Below are 17,918 nucleotides of genomic sequence, written 5' to 3'. Positions count from 1 at the left end.
CGAGGTGCCACTTCCAGGAACAATTCCCACCAGGAGTGAGGCTGTGGAAGTTCCCTCATGCAGTGCCCACAAACCAGGCCAGAGCCAGAGCAGGTGGAAAACAAACCCTGAAGTGATCCCATTATCCCTACCTGTTGTAACCTGCTTATTCCTCTGGTTATTCCATCCTTCCTGGCTTCATCACTCCTTGCTTGGTTCTCAGCTGGAAAACCCCCCACCTTCCCTTTCCCTGTTGGATGCTGAGCAAGCAGAGCCGTGTGAAACTTTGTTCTTTTGGAGGTTTTATTAATCAAACTCTAATTTACAAAGTCATCCTGTACAGAACGGCCTCGCAAGTCTTGAATTTAAAAAGGAACTCCAGGGATGCCCTTTAAAAGGAGCGGGGCCGGGATGTGGTGTTTCCCCCATAAATAAAGAGCTTCCTTTGTTCCTCATCCCGGCTCCCCAGTATTTACAAGGATTCCACGTTCTGGGATGAGCCCCAGCAGGGCTGTGCTGAAATGTAGTGTGGGCCTGGAGAGCACCAGCCACATGGAAAACGGATTTCTGCCCATTCCTACCCTTCAAGTCAACTCTGGGAAATTAATTTGTCTGCTGCGCCAGAGACTTGAAACCCCTGCAATAACTTATACCTGTACCGTGAGAAAAGCCTTTCCTATGTGAGACTGGAGGGCAGGGAATGAACCCAGAGGATTTGCATTTCCCACCTTTAAATAAGGTTTATGTACAGAGCTACAACTGAGGTCGCCCACCCCCAGCTGGGATCCATTGGGATGGATGGGATCCATTGGGATGGGTGATGGGGATCCACTGGGATGGATGGTGGGAGAATCGAGTGGAATTGACAGCGGGGACCCATTGGGAAGGATGGAATCCACTGGAATAGATGGTAAGGATGCACTGGGATGGATTCCTGGGGATCCACTGGGATTGGTGGTAAGAATGTCCCCCAGAGCACTGGGATGCCCACACCGGTGCCCCAGGGCCTGGGGAGGAGCCGTGTCCTCGTGGCTTCGTTTGGTCACCTGTAACAGAGACGTGGCCCAGGTCAGCTCCCTGTGCCCCCTGCAGAGCCTCCCCAGGGCCAGGCCTGCAGTTTTCCCCATTTTCCAGCAGTGCCAAGCGTGGCTCTCCTGGATCCAGCTGCAGGAATCAACCCTGGCAGATCCCAGATCCAGCACTTCAGGACTCTCCCTGCTCTGCTATAGGATCCCTGCTGCCCATCCCACACAAAGCCCAGGAGCTGCTCCCAGCTTTTTTTGGGATCAATCCCAAGTTTTCCCCTCTCACCAGTAGCTTCTTCTAAAGGGAGCAGCCAGTTCCTGCACCGTGCCCAGGAAGGTGTTGATGTCAGCCACAAGGATTCCTTTGCTTTCCAGGATCTCCCTGCTGCTGCTGGGATTTTCTGCAAGGGGAGAAGCAGCAGCTCCGTTAATTCAAACAGACGAGGTAGGGAATTCCCTAAATCCCACCCTGGTTGCTCTGGTGTTTTGCCAACATCCTCAGCCACCCACAGGGCTGCAAAAAACCACTGGAATTTATCAACCTCCAAAAATCCCTTTTCAGAAAAAAAACCTTTTGGGGAAAAGCGTTCTCACCGCACCTTGAACGAGCGATTCCCACAGGAACAGCAGCAAAACTGGGGTTTTTTTATCCCTCCTCCATCCCTTTCTGAGGCAATTCAGGCCCTGGGGGCGTTTGGGATCCCGTTACCTGTGAGGTACACGGCGAACCGGGCGTGGATGTGCTGCACCTGCAGCTCCAGCAGGCACGGGACGCGCCGGGGGCCGGCGGTGGTGGAATCACAGGCGTGGAAGGGCAGCAGCTCCAGCAGCTCCTCCCCTTGGCAGTGCCTCAGCAGCAGCTGCTTCTTCTGGGCATCGTCCCTGAGGGGCACAGGGAGGGCTCAGGGGTTCATCGTTCCCCAGGGGAGGAGCAGGAGGACGGGATCTGCCCTTCCAGGGGGGTTTTTGCAGCCTCACGGGTGATTTTTGCTGATCCAGATTGAGAAGTGACAATTTTTCCCCCTTGCTCCAGGACTGCCTGTGCTTGGTTTGTTTTTGGTTCATTTTCATCTCAGAGGTTTGTTTTGGGATTTGTGGGGCTCTCAGAGAGGTTTTGAGGTTTGGAAAAACTCAAGGCTGCTCTTCCACCAGGGCCTGGGGAGGCACAGGACCAGCACAGCTCCCTGACACTGTCCCAAGGGATATTCCAGACCCTGGAATCAGGCACAGGATATAAAGCTGGGAGAAGGATGAGAGGGGATGTTGGGAGAGGTGGTGATGGTGGAGCCTGGCTTTGCTGGGGATGGCCTGGGATGAATTCCTTGGTTTTCCCACTTTTTCCTTTCCCTGTTAAACCTGTCTTTATCCCAAGCCAGGAGTTTTTCTCACTTTACCCATCCCAGGGCTGAGCCCAGGCCAGGGCAGCTCCATCTTCCAACCATTCCTGGTGGGAATTGGAGTTGGCAATTCCCTCATGGTGGGAACTGGAGTTGGCAATTCCTCCTGCACATCCCCAGCTCAGGGCTCCTCATCCCTCCCCAAATTCCAGCTGTGCTGGGGCAGGAAAAGCCCCAGGAAGGAGCCCTGAGCTCCTGGGCTGTGTCAGGAGCTGGGATGAGCTACCGGAAAGGGAGGAAATTTGGTTTGGAGTTTTGGGAACGAGCAGCTCCTCAGGGGAGATCTCTGTACCTCTCCAGGATCCTGGGACACTCCTGAGAGAATCTCTGCCCAGGAGACAGGGAAGAAGCTTTTGGAAGCCCAGCAGGGAGCAAGGAGAACTGCAAGAGCTCTGCCTCATCCAGGATCACATCCAGGACAACATTCTAGGCCAGCTGATGCTCTCCAGGTCCCAAATCTAATTTTTGGGATCCCCAAAATCCCCAATTCCCCAGGCAGGGCTGTTACCTGAGGTCTCCTCGGAGCTTCCTGCTCTCCCTGTGGTGCAGGAGCCACTTCCACCTCCCATTCCTGTTCAGCTTCTCCAGCACCTTCAGCACCTCCTTCAGCTGGCCTGGGGGGACACAGGAGCAGGGAAAATGGGAATGGGGATAATGGGAATGAGGGACTCTGGACTGAGCCCTGCTCCAATGGGGCCACCTGAGGGTGCTCAGGGCTTTGTTCAGGGGAGCTCTGAGTCCCTCTGCAAGGATGGAGACTCAAAGTGCACAGGGTGGGATCCGGGATTGCGTCCTGGTGGGAATTTGTTCCCTGATATCGGAAAGGACAAGAGCAGCTTGTCCCTGTCATGTCACTGGGCATCTCCCAGAAAAGGTGGCTCAGTTTTCTGTCACTTCCCACTGAGGAGCTGAAGGCAGCAGCAGCAAGTTCTCCTCCTTTTTCCACTGGATCTTGGGAAGGAATTCCTGGCTGGGCTGGAATTCTCAGAGCAGCTGTGGCTGTCCCTGGATCCCTGGAATGTCCAGGGCCAGGTTGGATGGGGCTTGGAGCAGCCTGGGATACCCTGCCCATGGGATTGGATGATCCTGAAGGTCTCTTCCAACCCAAACCATTCCAGGACTCTCCAGGCTGAGGAGCCCTGCCCTGCTCTGGGATGTCCTGGGGATCCCTGAGCTCCATCCTGATGGGATCCAACAGCCAGAGAGAGAGCAAGAATTCCACACTGGAAACAGAAGCCAGGGGAAGATCTGGGAATGTGTCAAGACTCACCCAGGGTCACCCTTTCCAGCAGCTCCTCATCAGACACCACGAATCCTCCGGCCTGGAAGAGCTCCTGGAATGTGTCACCTGTGACCTCCTCGGGATCGTCCACGCCGGCGAACACCACGCTGGGACAGCGCTTCAGCTTCAGCAGGGATGGCACCTGCCCAGGAACAGGGGCTTGGGAACAGCTCCCAAACCCAGGGAACCATCCCATGGATCCCATCCCATAGGTCCCATCCCATGGATCCCATCCCACCCCCCATGATTCTTGTGTCCCCATCCCAAGGCTGAACACAGGGCTGAAACATTCCCTGACTTTGCTGACTCCAGGTAAGGCTGGACAAGGCCAGCCCAACCTCACTGCTCGGAGCTGGGCTGCTCCAACATTTTTACTGGATGCTGGGATGGAGGAGCAGGGCTGGGAGCAGGGAAGGAGGGGCTGATGCTCACGGTGTGGATGTGGGAGGAGATGTCCTCGTTCCTGACGATGACCAGCAGCCGCTCCCTGCGCTGTGCCCCGAGGAAACTCAGAGGCTCTGTCCTCACAAAGCCCCGAGCCTTCAGCAGGGCCTGCAACACAGAGCAGAGGGGTTTGGATGGGGAATGTTCTCCTGGGAGCAAGGAAAGGGAATTCTGGGCTGCCCAGGGCAAGGGAGGGTCCCCAGCCCAAAGCCACAGGGAGATGGCACTTGGGGATGGTTGGACTTCAAACTAAACCAGAGTAGTTTTGGGTGGGATCTTGGGAAGGAATTCCTGGCTGGGCTGGAATTCCCCAAGCAGCTGTGGCTGCCCCTGAATCCCTGGAAGTGTCCAAGGCCAGGTTAGAGCACCCTGGGATTGTGGGAGGTGGAACTGGATGATCCTTAAGGTCCTTTCCACCATTCTGATTTTCCACTGACTCAATCCCAAGGCTCCTGTCCCACCTCAGTGCCTGAGACTCTAATTCCTGCTTGGCAGCTGAGGTGGCTCCTGCCTCCCAAACCAGCCCTGCCCAAGTGTCCCTGGCCCTGCCACCCTCAGCTCTCCCTGGAGCCACCCATCCTGACCCATCCCAACCCACCCTGATCCCTCCCCATCCACCCAAATCAATCCCAGTCCTTTCCAACCCATCCCCCTCCAGCCCCAGGGACATCTCCCACCTTGACCCTGTCGAAGAGGGGCTCCTTGCCCGTCTCCAGCAGGAAGAACATTCCGGGCAGCGCGGCGGCGGCCACGCGGCGCAGGTGTGAGCGCAGGGCCCCGCGCAGCTCCGCCATCATCTCCTGGAACGGCTCCGGCCCAGCATGGCCCTTCCCGGCCTGGAACGGCCCTGGGGGATCCCTCCCAGCCTGGGCCCTGCCCAGCACCACCCTCTGGAAGTGGGAATACTCGTCCAGGATGCTGCTGATGTCCCTGCGCGGCTCCGGCGGCACGCGGTGGTACCGGAGCTTCACCAGGTGGACAGGAGCTCCAGGATCCCGGCTCCGGGCCTGGGATCTGCCTCTGCTGCTGCCCCAGGTGTCCCTGTGGGGCCATGTGTCCGTGGGGGGAATTGTCACCTGCAAGGGGCTCCTGCTGCGAGGGGAGGGCGGGATGGGGGCGGAGCGGGGAGGGAGGTGGGTGGGGAAGATGCTTTTGGAGGTAGAAAAGGAGGGTTTGCCGTTCCGTAGGATTTCTTTTAGCTTATAATGGAAGCGGAGGCATTCCATGTCCAAAGTGTTCTGGGTGATTTCCTCGAAGCTCCTCCAGGTCCCCATCAGGGACCGGGCCAGGTGAGATTCCCGGGAGCAGTGTTGGTGCTTCTTGGGGAGTTGGGAATTTTCCATCCTCTCCTGGCACTGCCTGCTGAGCACAGAGCTGCCAGGATCCCTGGGGATCTCCCAGTCCCAGTCCTCCCCGTGCTCCTCCATGTGCAGGGAGCTCCTGGAGGAGCTGTCCCTGTTAGTCCTTGCTCCTGCAGCATCCACGGATCTCATGATGCAGGAATTCCTGCTTGGAAGTGGGGAGCGAGAATTCCCCTCAAAATATTCCTCCTCTGAGTCACCAAAGGAATTGTCCAATGGGTCTTCAAAGGCCAAACCCTCGTGGGTGTCTTGGCTTGGGAGCTGCTCTGGGATATCCTCAGCATCACTGAACTCCAGGTGTTCTCCAGGGAGATCCCTGTGCTCGTCCCACGGCGACGCTGGGATGGGAGAATCGGGAATTTCTCCCTCTCCTACCTCGGTGTCAGCACAGTCAGGATCAGGGAAGGGCTGGGATCCCTCGGGGTTGTGCTCACACTCATCCCAAGGTTCACACAGCCTGCATTCCCAGCTTGGGAAAGGTGCAGGACTGGGAATGCTGCCTGTTCCCGTATCTTCCGGTGGGCAGGGCTCCTCCTCAGGGCTGCCTCTGGAATTCCCGGGGCTGTCACAGCTCTGGGACCAGCTGTCGGGGCTGGGAGGGAACTCCCCCGGGAGCCCCTCAGGGAGCGGCTCCGCAGCCTCCGCATCATCCCAGGGATCACACGGGGATGGAGGAGCAGAACCCGGCTCTGCTGGCTCCAACTCATCCCTGGGGGAGCAGGGAGCTGGGGATGGGATCAGCTCCCGGGAGCAGCTGGGGTTGAGGGAGCAGTCCAGGCTCCAGGCAGGCACGCTCAGCTGGGCAGCTCCTCCTTCCCGGCACGGCCTCCAGAGGCAGCACAGCACCGACTCCCGCCGGCTGGGAATGGAGGGAATGCCAGGATTTGAGTCTCCAAGAGCAGGAGCTGAGTCTCCAGGGATGTTTTGGAAGCTCTGCTGCTGCCTGGGGAGCTCCTGGACGGCTGAGATTCCCTCCCTGATGGAGGAGGAGGGTTCTGATTCCGGGAGGAATTCCCTGTCTGCCTGCTGGAAGGGGATCTCGGGCTCCATCTCCACGTTGCTCCTGTCGTCCCCAGGGGAATTCCCTGCCTCAGAGAACTCATCCTCCCTCTCCTCAGCTCTGCACTCGTCTCCTGTGGCTGGGTAGTCCAAGGGAGAGTCCCCCAGGTCATCTCCTGCTCCCACGGGATCATCCAGCTCCTCCATGCCCTTGGCACATGGGCTTCCCTGCTCCTCCTCCCCCAAAACCTCATTCCCACCTTGGTTTGACTCCTCATCGTCCAGGGAATTCAGGTCGGGAGCAGCCTCATCCCCACCCAGCTGGGACAAGCAGCTGCTCCTGCCCAGCTCGCTCTGGGTCGGTGACTGGATGCTGTCCCTGGGTTGATCCTCTGGAGCAGCCCAGGGATCCAGGGATCCATCAGGAGAGGTCAGACAGACAGAGCTGGAGTCAGGGGACAGGGCCAGGCTCATTCCCAGCCCACAGGGGGACTCCGTGCTCCCAGCAGGTTCCCACCTTTCTCCAGAGGGGGCCCGATCCCGGTTTTCCTGCTCAGAGCACCCAAGGGTGTCCCCGGCAGGTGCTGGGCTGTCCATCCTGCTGTCAGGCTGTGTCCCACACGCAGGGCTGGCCTCAGGGGGCAACAGCAGCTCCCCACTGCCGCTGTGGGGTGACCCCACCTCGGCTGCTCCGAGCCCGTCGGGATCCGAGCCCGGCATGGCCGGAGTGTCCCAGGGATCCGGGAGTTCATCCTGGTGTGGTGACATCTCCTGGGGATCGTCTCCAGGGTCATTCCCAGCCCCAGCTGACAAGGCTGGGGAGGATCTGCGGGCACAGGGGGATGCCAGGGAGGTGGGGCTGGCCACTGGCTCCTCCTCAGGGACACCAAACTCCTCAGGAGATGCCGAATTCCCGGGATTCTGCTCGCATTCCATCTCGGCATCGCTGCTCTCCGACAGCACCAGATCCACGGGGCCCTGGAAGGAGCCTTCATCCTCAAACTCCTCGTTCTCTTCCTCCTTCTCCTCCACCTCCCTCTCCTCTTTTTCTGAGTGCTCAGAGAGCTCCTGGGATCCCTCCCCTTCCTCGGTGGCTCCCGCAGGCTCTGCAGTCCCAGGATTTGCTTCCAAGGGCGTGGAATGGCGGGCAGGCTGTGGATCATCCTCAACTTCCAGGGCATGGCCAGAGTCTCCTGTTCCGTCCTCATCCTCAGGAGGGCCAGGGCCACTCCCTGAGCCTTCTTCCTGCTGCTGTTCCCGGGGTGCACAGGGGGGCTCTGTCTGTAGAGCTGTGCTGGAATTCGGGGTTTGGCTCCCGGGGTTTTCTGTGCTTGGTGCATCCAGGGATTTGCTGGGAGAGCTGAGCTCCTGGGAAGGGCTGGGGGTGATCCTAGCATCCAGCAGCTCCTCCTTGGCTGGCTCCTCCTGGAAACACAAACCACAGGTTAGTTTTCCTCAGAGGAAATTCAGGAAAAAAAACCCTGCCTCCTCATGGAACACAATCCAGAGGTCAATCCTCAGAGGAAAATGCAGGGAATATTTTTGTATTTTATAATATAAATATTATAAACAGGAAAATTCTGCTCCTGTAAGGGGGAAAGTCCTGTGGTTTTAAGTCCTGTGGAAATTCCTGCTCTTCTAACAGGAAAATCCTGCTCCTGTGAGAGGAAGACCCTGCTCCTGGTAAGGGGAAATTCCTGCTCTTTTAACAGGAAAATCCTGCTACTCTAAGGGGAAAATCCTGCTACTCCAAGAGGAAAACCCTGCTGTTTTAAGAGGAAATTCCTGCTGTTTAAAGAGAAAAGCCCTGCTGTTTAAGTAGAAATTCCTGCTGTTTAAAGGAGAAAATCCTGCTCTTTTAACAGGAAAATTGTCCCTTGGAGCCCAAGCCCTCACTCACCGCAGTGTTGCTGCAGACACCATGTGCGCACTCCTGGGGAATGTCCTGGGGCTCCCTGTGTTCCACCTCCAGCTTTTCCCTGGAATGATCCTGCAGGGAAAGACCCTCGGCACAGCTGGTGGAGGAAGGCTCCTCCTCCCCCCCACAGGGCAGCTCCCCTGAGGACGAGGACACCGTGCTGTCCCCGGGAGTTCCATCCGCATCGGTCTGCGAATCGGCAGGGAATGTCTGGGAATGTTCCTTGTCTGCCTGGGAAGAGCCTTGGGAAGGGTTGCTGGGATCCAGAGAGCTGCTGGGAGGGTTGCTGGGATCCAGGGAGCCTTGGGAAGGGTTGCTGGGATCCAAGGAACTGCTGGGAGGGTTGCTGGGATCCAGGGAGCTGCTGGGAGGGTTGCTGGGATCCAGGGAGCCTTGGGAAGGGTTGCTGGGATCCAGGGAACTGCTGGGAGGGTTGCTGGGATCCAGGGAGCCTTGGGAAGGGTTGCTGGGATCCAGGGAGCCTTGGGAAGGGTTGCTGGGATCCAGGGAGCTGCTGGGAGTCTGGTCAGGATCCCAGGCTGAGTCTGCAGGACACGTCTCCAAGCCAAAGCAGTCCTGGCTGTCGTCGCTGAGCTCCAGGAAAGCTCCGGAGCTGTTGATGGAGACGAATTTCTTGGGATTGATGTGCTCCACCACCTTCCTGGAGCTGCTCAGGAGCTTGCTGGGCTTCCTGTAGAACAGAGCCACCCACATGTGCAGGATCAGCTTCATCCCTTCCACGTCGTCGGGAAGATTGGGATCCCAGGGCCTGCACAGGGGAGGGAAGAGAGTCAGAAACATCTTCATCGTCCCACACTGAGCTCCAGGGAATTCATCCCATCCCTGAGAATTCACCCCTGGAATTCCTCTGAGGGAATTCAACCCTGGAAATTCATCCCTGGGATTCATCTCTAGCTCCCTACAGGGCTCAGCTCCAAGGCAGAGGGGACACAGATCTGGGCTTGATGCAGATTCCAGCTTTATTTAGGAGAAGATAAAGAGAGGAAATCCAAGCTCCAAAGGAGGGATGGAGGATTTGGGGTCATGGCTTTAGGTGCAAATTCCAGCTGCAGAGCCACAGGAATTGTGGGATCATGAAACGGGCTGGGTGGGAAGGGATCTTAAAGATCACCCAGGGCCACCTCCTGTCACAGCAGGGACATCTCCCACTGTCCCAGGCTGCTCCAACCTGGCCTTGGACATTCCAGGGATCCAGGGGCAGCCACAGCTGCTCTGGCAATTCCAGCCCAGCCAGGAATTCCCAGTTCCCAAGATCCCATCCAGCCCTGCCCTGTGGCAGTGGGAAGCCATTCCCTGTGTCCTGTCCCTGCAGGCCTTGTCCCCAGTCCCTCTGCAGCTCTCCTGGAGCCCCTTCAGGCCCCGAAATATTCTGGAAGCTCTCCCTGGATCCTTCCCTTCTCCAGCTGAACATTCGCAGCTCTCCCAGAGCAGAGGGGCTCCAGCCTTGAGAACAATTCCATGGATTCCTCTGGATTTGCTCCAGCAGCTCCAGCTCCTGCTGTTGTGTCCCAAGGCTGGAGCAGAATTCCCACTCTTCCTTCTCATGCTGTGGGATCATCCCAGGATGGGGTTTTGGCTCCAGCACACCAGGCTGAGTCACATCCACCAAACCCTTCTTTTTTTTCCCCCAAGAAAACTGGGAAAGAAAACCCAATCCTGAGGGAAAACAAACCCCATCCCCAAATTCCTCAAAGATTCCCAAATTCCCCTGGAATTCCCAGGAGCTGACTTACCCATGCAGGGCCCTGATGACAGTTTTCTCCAGGGGATCATTGGTGTACCTGCTGTCCAGGTGGAACAGATATTCCTCCTCCCAACCACAGGTGACCTTCAGGGAATTCCCACTGACAGTCACCGTGTGCTTCCTGGAAAATTCCTCTTTTTTCCTGCCCCAGCCCCTGCTCTGGGCCGGCTCCGAGGCGTTGCTGTGATGATGTCGGAATGGCAGCACCTTCCCGACCAAAGGAGCTGCTGGAACATTCCTGCAGTTGGTTTTGGGAGAGGTTAAGCCGGGATTGGGATTTCCTTTAGGGTTTCCTTTGGGATCTGAGGGGGTTTGGGGATCGTCAGGCATAGGGGAGGCATAGGAGTGTTCATCAGAGATGATGGAGTGTTTGTTCACCTCAGCGGCTTCCCGAGCAGGGAACACCTGGAATGCTGCAGGGAGAACTCCCGAGGTTTTTTCTGTGGGAGGATCATCCTTGGGATCCTTTTTTCTGAGCCTTTGTTGGTTCAGGGATGTTTTGTTGCTCAAGGTGGGTTTTTTCTGATTTCCCTGCTTGTCTGCCATGTGGTATTTATGGTCAGAAGCCACAGGCAGGGATTGAGGGTTGGAATCCCTGGATTCCAGCAGGATGATCCCGGAATCTTTGGGAATTAATGTTGGCATACAAGAGCCCAAGGCCAGGTCAGCCAGGAGGTTCAAGGCGTGGGATTCAGAGTTGGGACCTTGCAGGGCAAAGCCAAGGCTGGGAATTGTCAGGGGATTCCCTGGGATTGCTGGAATTGTCAGGGGATTAATCTCATTCCTTGGGACTCCTGGAATTGTCAAGGGATTGATCTCATTCCTTTGGACTCCTGGAATTGTCAAGGGATTGATCTCGTTCCTTTGGACTCCTGGAATTGTCAGGGGATTGATCTCATTCCTTGGGACTCCTGGAATTGTAAGGAGATTGATCTCGTTCCTTGGGATCGCTGGAATTGCCAGGGGATTCCCTGGAATTCCTGGAATAGTCAGGGGATTTATTGTGATTCCTGGAATTGTCAGGGGATTGATCTCATTCCTTTGGATTCCTGGGATTGCCAAGGGAACAATCTCATTCCTTGGGACTGCTGGAATTGACAGAGAATTAATCTCATTCCTTGGGGCTGCTGGAATTGTCAGGCAATTAATCTCAGTCCTTTGGACTGTTGGAATTGTCAGGGGATAAATCTCATTCCTTGGGATTCCCATGGGATTGATCCCATTTCTCGGGGTTGCTGCTCCCTGGGATTGGGATGAAGACGAGGATTCGCTGGGGAGGTCGGGGAGAGGCTCCTGCAACCCTGAGAGGGGAAAGCAAAGGGAAAAAAGACATTAAAAAGGGGGAAAAAGGAATGAAAAAGGGGAGAGAGAAATGCAAAAGGGGAGAGAAAATGGGGAAAGAGAAATGAAAAAAGGGAAAAAAGAAATTAAAAAGGGAAAAAGAAAAAGGGGCAAAAAAACATTAAAAAGGGGTAAGAGAAATGAAAGAGGGAAAGAGACATGAAAAAGGGAAAAAATGGAAAAGGGAAAAAGAAATTATAAAGGGGAAAACGACATTTAAGAAGAGAAAAAAGACATTTAAGGGAAAAAATCAAAAAAGGAAGGGTTTAAGGCAGGTTCTCAGGGAAAAAATATAAATAATTTTTGATTATTTCAAAAATGAACTTAAAAGGAAAAAAATAATCAAGGAAGGGTTTAAGGCAGGTTCTCAGAGGAAAAAAATTATTTCTTTTTAAAATGAATTTGAAAAGGGAAAAATCAATCAAGGAGGGGCTTCAGGCAGCTTCTCAGGAAAAAAAAAGTATTTTTTATTCTGCTTTGATGTTCCTGGAAGTTTGAGGGGTTTTTTGATTTTCCCCAATGGGTTCTTGCAATAATTTGGGTACAATTTCTGGGAACAGAATTAATTCTCTGGGAATTTTTGAACGCAAGATTCTCTGTGAATTTCTGGAAATGGAATTCTCTGGGAATTTGATTCCAGAATTCCTGGAAATTGAATGAATTCTCTGAGAATTTTTGGAAATAAAATTAATTCTCTGGGAATTCCTGAAAACAGAATTCTCTGGGAATTCTACCCCAGAATTTCTGGGAATAGAATTCTCTGGGAATTTATGGAAATAAAATTCTCTGGGAATTTCTGCACTGTAATTTCTGGAAATAGAATCTCTGGGAATTTGTGAAAATTGAATTCTCTGGGAATTGAATTCCATAATTTTAGGCAATAGAATTAATTCTCTGGGAGTTTCTGGCAACAGAATTCTCTGGGAATTCTACCTCAGAATTTCTGGAAATGGAATTTTCTGGGAATTTGTGAAAATAGAATTTTCTGGGAGTTCCTGAAAACAGAATTCTCTGGGAATTTCTGAATGCAGACTTCTCAGGGAATTCTATTCCAGAATTTCTCAACATTTGACCTTTTTCCCCTCATTTCAACTCAGTCATTTCCTCTTGATTAAAAAATCAGCTTTTAAAGGGATTTTTTTCAATGAATTCAGCTTTTAAACAAATTCTTTAAAGGAATTCATCTTTAAAAGGAACTTCTTAAAGAAATTTTTAAAAGGGATTCAGCTTTTAAAGGAATTTTTTAGAGGAATTCTTTCAAGGAATTCAGCTTTGAAAGGAATTTTTTTAAAGGAATTCAGCTTTTAAACGATTTTTCAAGGAATTCAGTGTAAAGGAGTTTCAAAAGAGGTTTTTCCAAGAAATTCAGCTTCTAAAAGAGTTTTTTAGAGGGATTTTTTTCAAGGAATTCAGCTTTCAAATTATTTTTTTCAAGGAATTCAGTATTCAAAGGAATTTCTTCAAGTACTTCAGCTTTTAAAGGATTATTTTTTTCCCCCCCAGGGAACAAAAAGCAAACAAGTTTTACTGATTTATGATTGTCTCCCTTATTGAGCTCTCTCACCATTCTGTTCCTGTTGGTTCTCTGGAGTTGTTGCTGCTTTATCCTCCTCATTTTTCTGCAGTTTATTTTTCCCTGCCTTGGTGCCACTCTCAGCCCCAGGATTTTTCTTTGTGTCTGAATTTTCCAGAGTTTTTGGCTTTTTTGCTTCCCCTCCATTGGGAGCAGCTGAACTTTCCTTTTCTTCACCTTCACACTGAGGCTTGGGCACGATTTCTGCAGCCAGCACCTCTGCACCTGCAAAAAGAGGAGTTGATTTTAATTTGGGAATTCTTTGGGTAAAAAACTGGGAAGAGGGAAAAATGGGAAGGAGTTTTTGTGACTTTATTTCTCATTATTCTGATTTAACTGGGAATAAATTTATTTTCTGACCTGGAAGCTCAGGAAATGCACCCAACTTCAATTTCCCCGAGGGTTACTTGGGATAAATAAATCCAAATATGGATTTGGAAAGTTCCTGGGTGGTTCCCAGGGAGGAGGGAAGGTGTTTTGATGATTTAACTGGGAATAAATTCATTTTCTGACCTGGAAGTAAAGGAAGGGCACTGCATCAAATTTCAGCTTCCCTGGGATAATTCCTGTGATTTTATTTGGATAAATAAATCCAAATATGGATTTGGAAAGTTCCTGGGGGGTTCCCACAGGAAAGGGAAGGTGTTTTGACAGTTTTACTTCTCATTATTCTGATTTATAATCAGGAATAAATTCATTATCTGACCTGGAAGCAAAGGAAGGGAACAGCTCAGGCCAATTCTAGGCAGATTCTCCGGGGCAATTCCTGAGATTTATTTGAATAAATAGATCTGAATATGGATTTGGAAAGTTCCTGGGTGTTTCCCAATGACCCCTGAGCACCCCAGGCAGACAAAAGGAACAACTCAATCCCATTTTGTGCAGCCTTTACCTCTTTTTCTGCCATGTGGCAGCCTCAGGTTGGCCAATTTCAGCATGGGCTCGCTGCCACTCCCGGATTTTTGGGCACAGGAGGAAGCCAGGGGGATTTTTTTCTTGTCTGTTTCCTTGCTCTTGTTGTCCTCACCCTCAGGATTTGTTTGTGCCTTCAGGGGGGAGAGGTTTTTCCCGAGGATCCTGCTGGATTTCCTCCTGTTCTCCCTGCCCCAAGGCTTGGTGGGAGAGGTGACACTCTTGGAGAAATTATCCACGAAAGGATCAGGAGCCGGAATTCCACGGGAAGGAGAGGAAAGGTTGGCATGAGGGGAGGACGAGGAGGAATTAGGATCAGCTCCTAAATTCCTGCCAGCCCCACTGAGCCACCTCAAAGCTGCTGAGATGGCCAAGGTGTAGCTGCTGGGATCACACAGGTAATGGCGCAGCTGACCCAGAGAACGCTCCGAGATTTTTTGGGAAGAAGGAGGAGGATGATGATGAACACCTTCATCATCCTGCCACGCAGAAGGGACTGAAGGGATGGGAATTTTTTTCCCATCCGAGTTTTCCTGAAGTTTGGCATATTCCTGGAGGTGCTCTTTGATGCCTCTGGAGTAGCAGGAGGAATCTGCTGCTTTCCTCAAGGCGTAGCGGAGGCCGGGCAGGACGGAGGTGATTTTTAAGGAGATGGAATTCCTGGAATTGTTTTCCTTTTTTAAAGAGATGGAATTCTTGCCATTGCTTCCTTTCCCATCCTTTGGATCCTGCTTTTCAGCTGGGGAAAAAAAAAAGTGATTAGTGTTAATTTGATTAGGAAAGGATTAAATTACTAATCACAGCTTAAATCGATTCCCAGGTGCAGGGGAAGGAAATGTTGGGAGGGAAAAGATCCAAAAAAAGTTTTCAGCCCTGGTTTGATGGCGAAGGGAATAAAGGATTCCATGTGGGAAACAAAAAAAGAAAAGCAATTTAAACTAAATTAAAATAAATTAAATAATTTGAATAATAAAGAAACAATAAAATAGATTAAAACAAACCACTGGGGTTGTATCAAGCAGCCTCATCTTAGAGGAAATTCCAGCTCCAAGAAGGGAACAAAAGGAATATAAAGAAATCCATGTGGGAAACAAAAAAAGGGATTTAAACTAAAATAAACCACTGGGGTTGTATCAAGCAGCCTCATCCTGCAAGGAATTCAAGCTCCAAGATCCTTCAATCCCACAGAAATTCCCACAAAATTCCAACATTCAGGATTTTTAGAGCTGGGCAAAATCTGCAGGATTTGTAATTTTTTTTTTTAATCTTTAAAGCTGTTTAAATTTCAGGTTATCCTGGCAGGATGTTGGGACTGGGATTTACAGACTCCTTGTGTTATTTGGGATGTAAATTCCAGCAGCTCCATCTGCACCTGCTGCCAGTGTGGGCTTCACTTGGATGATCCCAAAGATTCCTGGCTCCTCCCAAAAATTCCAGGAGGATGTGGATGTGATCCTGCTCCAGATGGATCCAAAACATCCCAACCTCCCAAATCTGCTCCTGATGGAGCAACTCAATCCCAAAAATCCCAACTCAATCCCAATAAACCCCCAATAAATCCCAATTAAATCCCAATAAACCCCATATAAATCCCAATCACTGCCATCACATCCAGTCACTGCCACTCCCTAAAAAGTCATTATTTGTCCTTGTCATCCTTTAAACTCATTATTTGTCACTGCTGTCCTCCAAAAATAATTTGTCACTCCCATACCCTAAAAAGTCATTATTTGTCACTGATATCCCTTTAAAAAATCATTGTCACTGCCATCCCTTAAAAAGTCACTATTTGTCACTGGCATCCTCTAAAAAGTCATTATTTGTCACTGCCATCCCCTGAAAAAATCTGTATTTAAATAAAAACTCCTGTATTTCTATGAAAAAAGATGTATTTCTATGAAAAAAAGAAAGTATTTATATGAAAAAACTGTAATTTTATGAAAAAAAATCTGTATTTCTATGATAAAAATCTGTATTTATATGACAAAATTCTGTATTTATATGAAAAAAATCTGTATTTATCAGACAAAAATCTGTATTTATCAGACAAGTCTGTATTTATCAGACAAGGGCAGCTCCTACCTGGGGGGCTGAGGGCCCGTGGGGATGGGAACAGGAACAGGGCCAGCAGGGTCACGGGCTCCTTGGGATCCAGACCTGCAAATAAAACCAGGTTTGGCTTCAGGAATCACATCTGGGTTCAGAAATCAAGTTTTGGTTTAGGTCTAGAAACCAGGTTTTGGTTAAGAAACCAGACTTTGGTTCAAAAACCAGGTTTAGTTTAAGGAACAAGGTTTAGGTTAAGAAATCAGGTTTGGGTTCAGAAACCAGGTTTAGTTTGACATAACAGATTTTGGTTAAGAACACAGGTTTTGGTTCAAAATCCATGTCTGGGTTCAGAAACCAGATTTAGTCTGAGAAATCAGGTTTGGGTTAAGAAGCCCAGTTTAGGTTCAGAAACCAGGTTTGGGTTAGGAAACCAGGTTCAGTTTAAGAAACTAGATTATGATTTGAAAACCAGGTTTAGGTTCAGAAACCAGGTTTAGGTTAAAGAACAAGGTTTGGGTTCAGAAACCAGATAATAGTTAAGAATTCAGGTTTGGGTTCAGAAACCAGATTTAGTCTGAGAAATCAGGTTTGGGTTAAGAAATTCAGTTTAATTTAAGAAACCAGGTTTAGTTTCAGAAACCAAATTATGGCTCAAAAACCAGGTTAAGAAACCATGCCTGGGTTCAAAAATCAGGTTTATGTTAAGGAACAGGGTTTAGGTTAAGAAATCAGGTCTGGGTTTAGAAATCTGGTTTGGGCTCAGAAACCCTGTTTAATTTAGGAAATCAGGTTTAGGTTGAGAAGTGAGGTTTTGGTTAAGAAATCAAATTTAGATTAAGAAACCAGGTCTGGGTCAGAAACTAGAAATCAGATTATGGTTCAAAAACCAGGTTTAGTTCAGGTTTCTAAATCCTCAGACACAGCAGGAATTAACCCCAGCCCATCCTCACCCTCCTCTCGTGCCAGGGCTGAGGACGTGAGCAGGATGAGAACTCCCTGATCCTGTAAATATTTGATGATTGCCTGGAAAAACAGAGAGAAAAAACAAATCAAATTCTGCTCCTTCTGTGCCACGGGTGCCAGCTGGGATTTGGGATTAAAAATGAACCTTGTTACAGGCAAAAATTCCTTAAAAGAAAATAAAAAGAAATTTAATTTTAAAGAAAATTCCTCATCAAGCTGCTTGGAATTAATAAAGATTATTAATACACCCCTGCCTGGAATTGCAGCTCATTGGGTTTTCCCAATATTTCTGGGGAAAATTCCAGCATTTCAGGGAAAAAAACATAAAATTCCAGCATTTCTGGGGAAAATTCCAGTATTTCCAGGGAAAACACAAAATTCCAGCATTTCCAGGGAAACACAAAATTCCAAAATTCCTGGAGAAAAATGCATAGTTCCAGCATTTCCTGGAGAAAACACGAATTCCCAAGGGAATCATTGGGAATTCTCAGTGCCAGGATGACTTTCAGAGAGATGATAAAATAAAAAATATTTGGTTTTTTTTGTTTTTTTTTGTTTTTTTTTTTTTTTTTGAGATAAGTTGGAAATTATACAGAGGAAGTTGATTAAATATTAGGAAGGTGTGGGGGCTTTTAATATTTAGGGGATATTGAATATTTTTTAAATGTGATGTTGTTGATTTAAAATAAAGAAAGGCTGTAAAGTTTTATTTTTATTTAATAAATTGGACATAACTATTAATAATTTTTTTAAAATACGTTGCTGGAATTAGGATGCAGGGGAGGATGAAGAAATTATAAATGAAATAATTTGGTATAAATTTTAGTATTTTTGTAATTTTTTATAAACTATGATTATTGAGTTTAAGAAAATAGTGATTTTAATTTGTGTGTTTTTAGTGTAAAGGTTA

The 17,918-nt window shown here is 49.9% G+C and overlaps 1 protein-coding gene across 1 annotated transcript in view; it reads right to left on the bottom strand.

The window, feature by feature from the left end:
• Positions 1 to 264: 264 nt before the first annotated feature.
• TASOR2 (transcription activation suppressor family member 2) overlaps positions 265 to 17,918 on the bottom strand; it is a 36,050-nt gene continuing 18,396 nt past the window's right edge. Inside the window, exons 12-24 of the mRNA XM_066319540.1 lie at positions 16,996 to 17,068; positions 16,079 to 16,153; positions 13,977 to 14,735; positions 13,076 to 13,309; positions 10,160 to 11,471; positions 8,388 to 9,174; positions 4,805 to 7,912; positions 4,116 to 4,235; positions 3,672 to 3,825; positions 2,910 to 3,015; positions 1,714 to 1,886; positions 1,291 to 1,405; positions 265 to 1,025 (exon numbers count right to left, since the gene is read on the bottom strand). Of these exons, the coding sequence (XP_066175637.1) occupies positions 1,022 to 1,025; positions 1,291 to 1,405; positions 1,714 to 1,886; positions 2,910 to 3,015; positions 3,672 to 3,825; positions 4,116 to 4,235; positions 4,805 to 7,912; positions 8,388 to 9,174; positions 10,160 to 11,471; positions 13,076 to 13,309; positions 13,977 to 14,735; positions 16,079 to 16,153; positions 16,996 to 17,068 (7,020 nt within the window). The 3' untranslated portion in view covers positions 265 to 1,021. The remainder of the gene's footprint in view (positions 1,026 to 1,290; positions 1,406 to 1,713; positions 1,887 to 2,909; positions 3,016 to 3,671; positions 3,826 to 4,115; positions 4,236 to 4,804; positions 7,913 to 8,387; positions 9,175 to 10,159; positions 11,472 to 13,075; positions 13,310 to 13,976; positions 14,736 to 16,078; positions 16,154 to 16,995; positions 17,069 to 17,918) is intronic.

The sequence above is a fragment of the Sylvia atricapilla genome, chromosome 5, assembly GCF_009819655.1.
Source record: "Sylvia atricapilla isolate bSylAtr1 chromosome 5, bSylAtr1.pri, whole genome shotgun sequence".
Classification (NCBI taxonomy): Eukaryota; Metazoa; Chordata; class Aves; order Passeriformes; family Sylviidae; genus Sylvia; species Sylvia atricapilla.
This window is presented reverse-complemented; position numbering and strand designations above follow the sequence as displayed.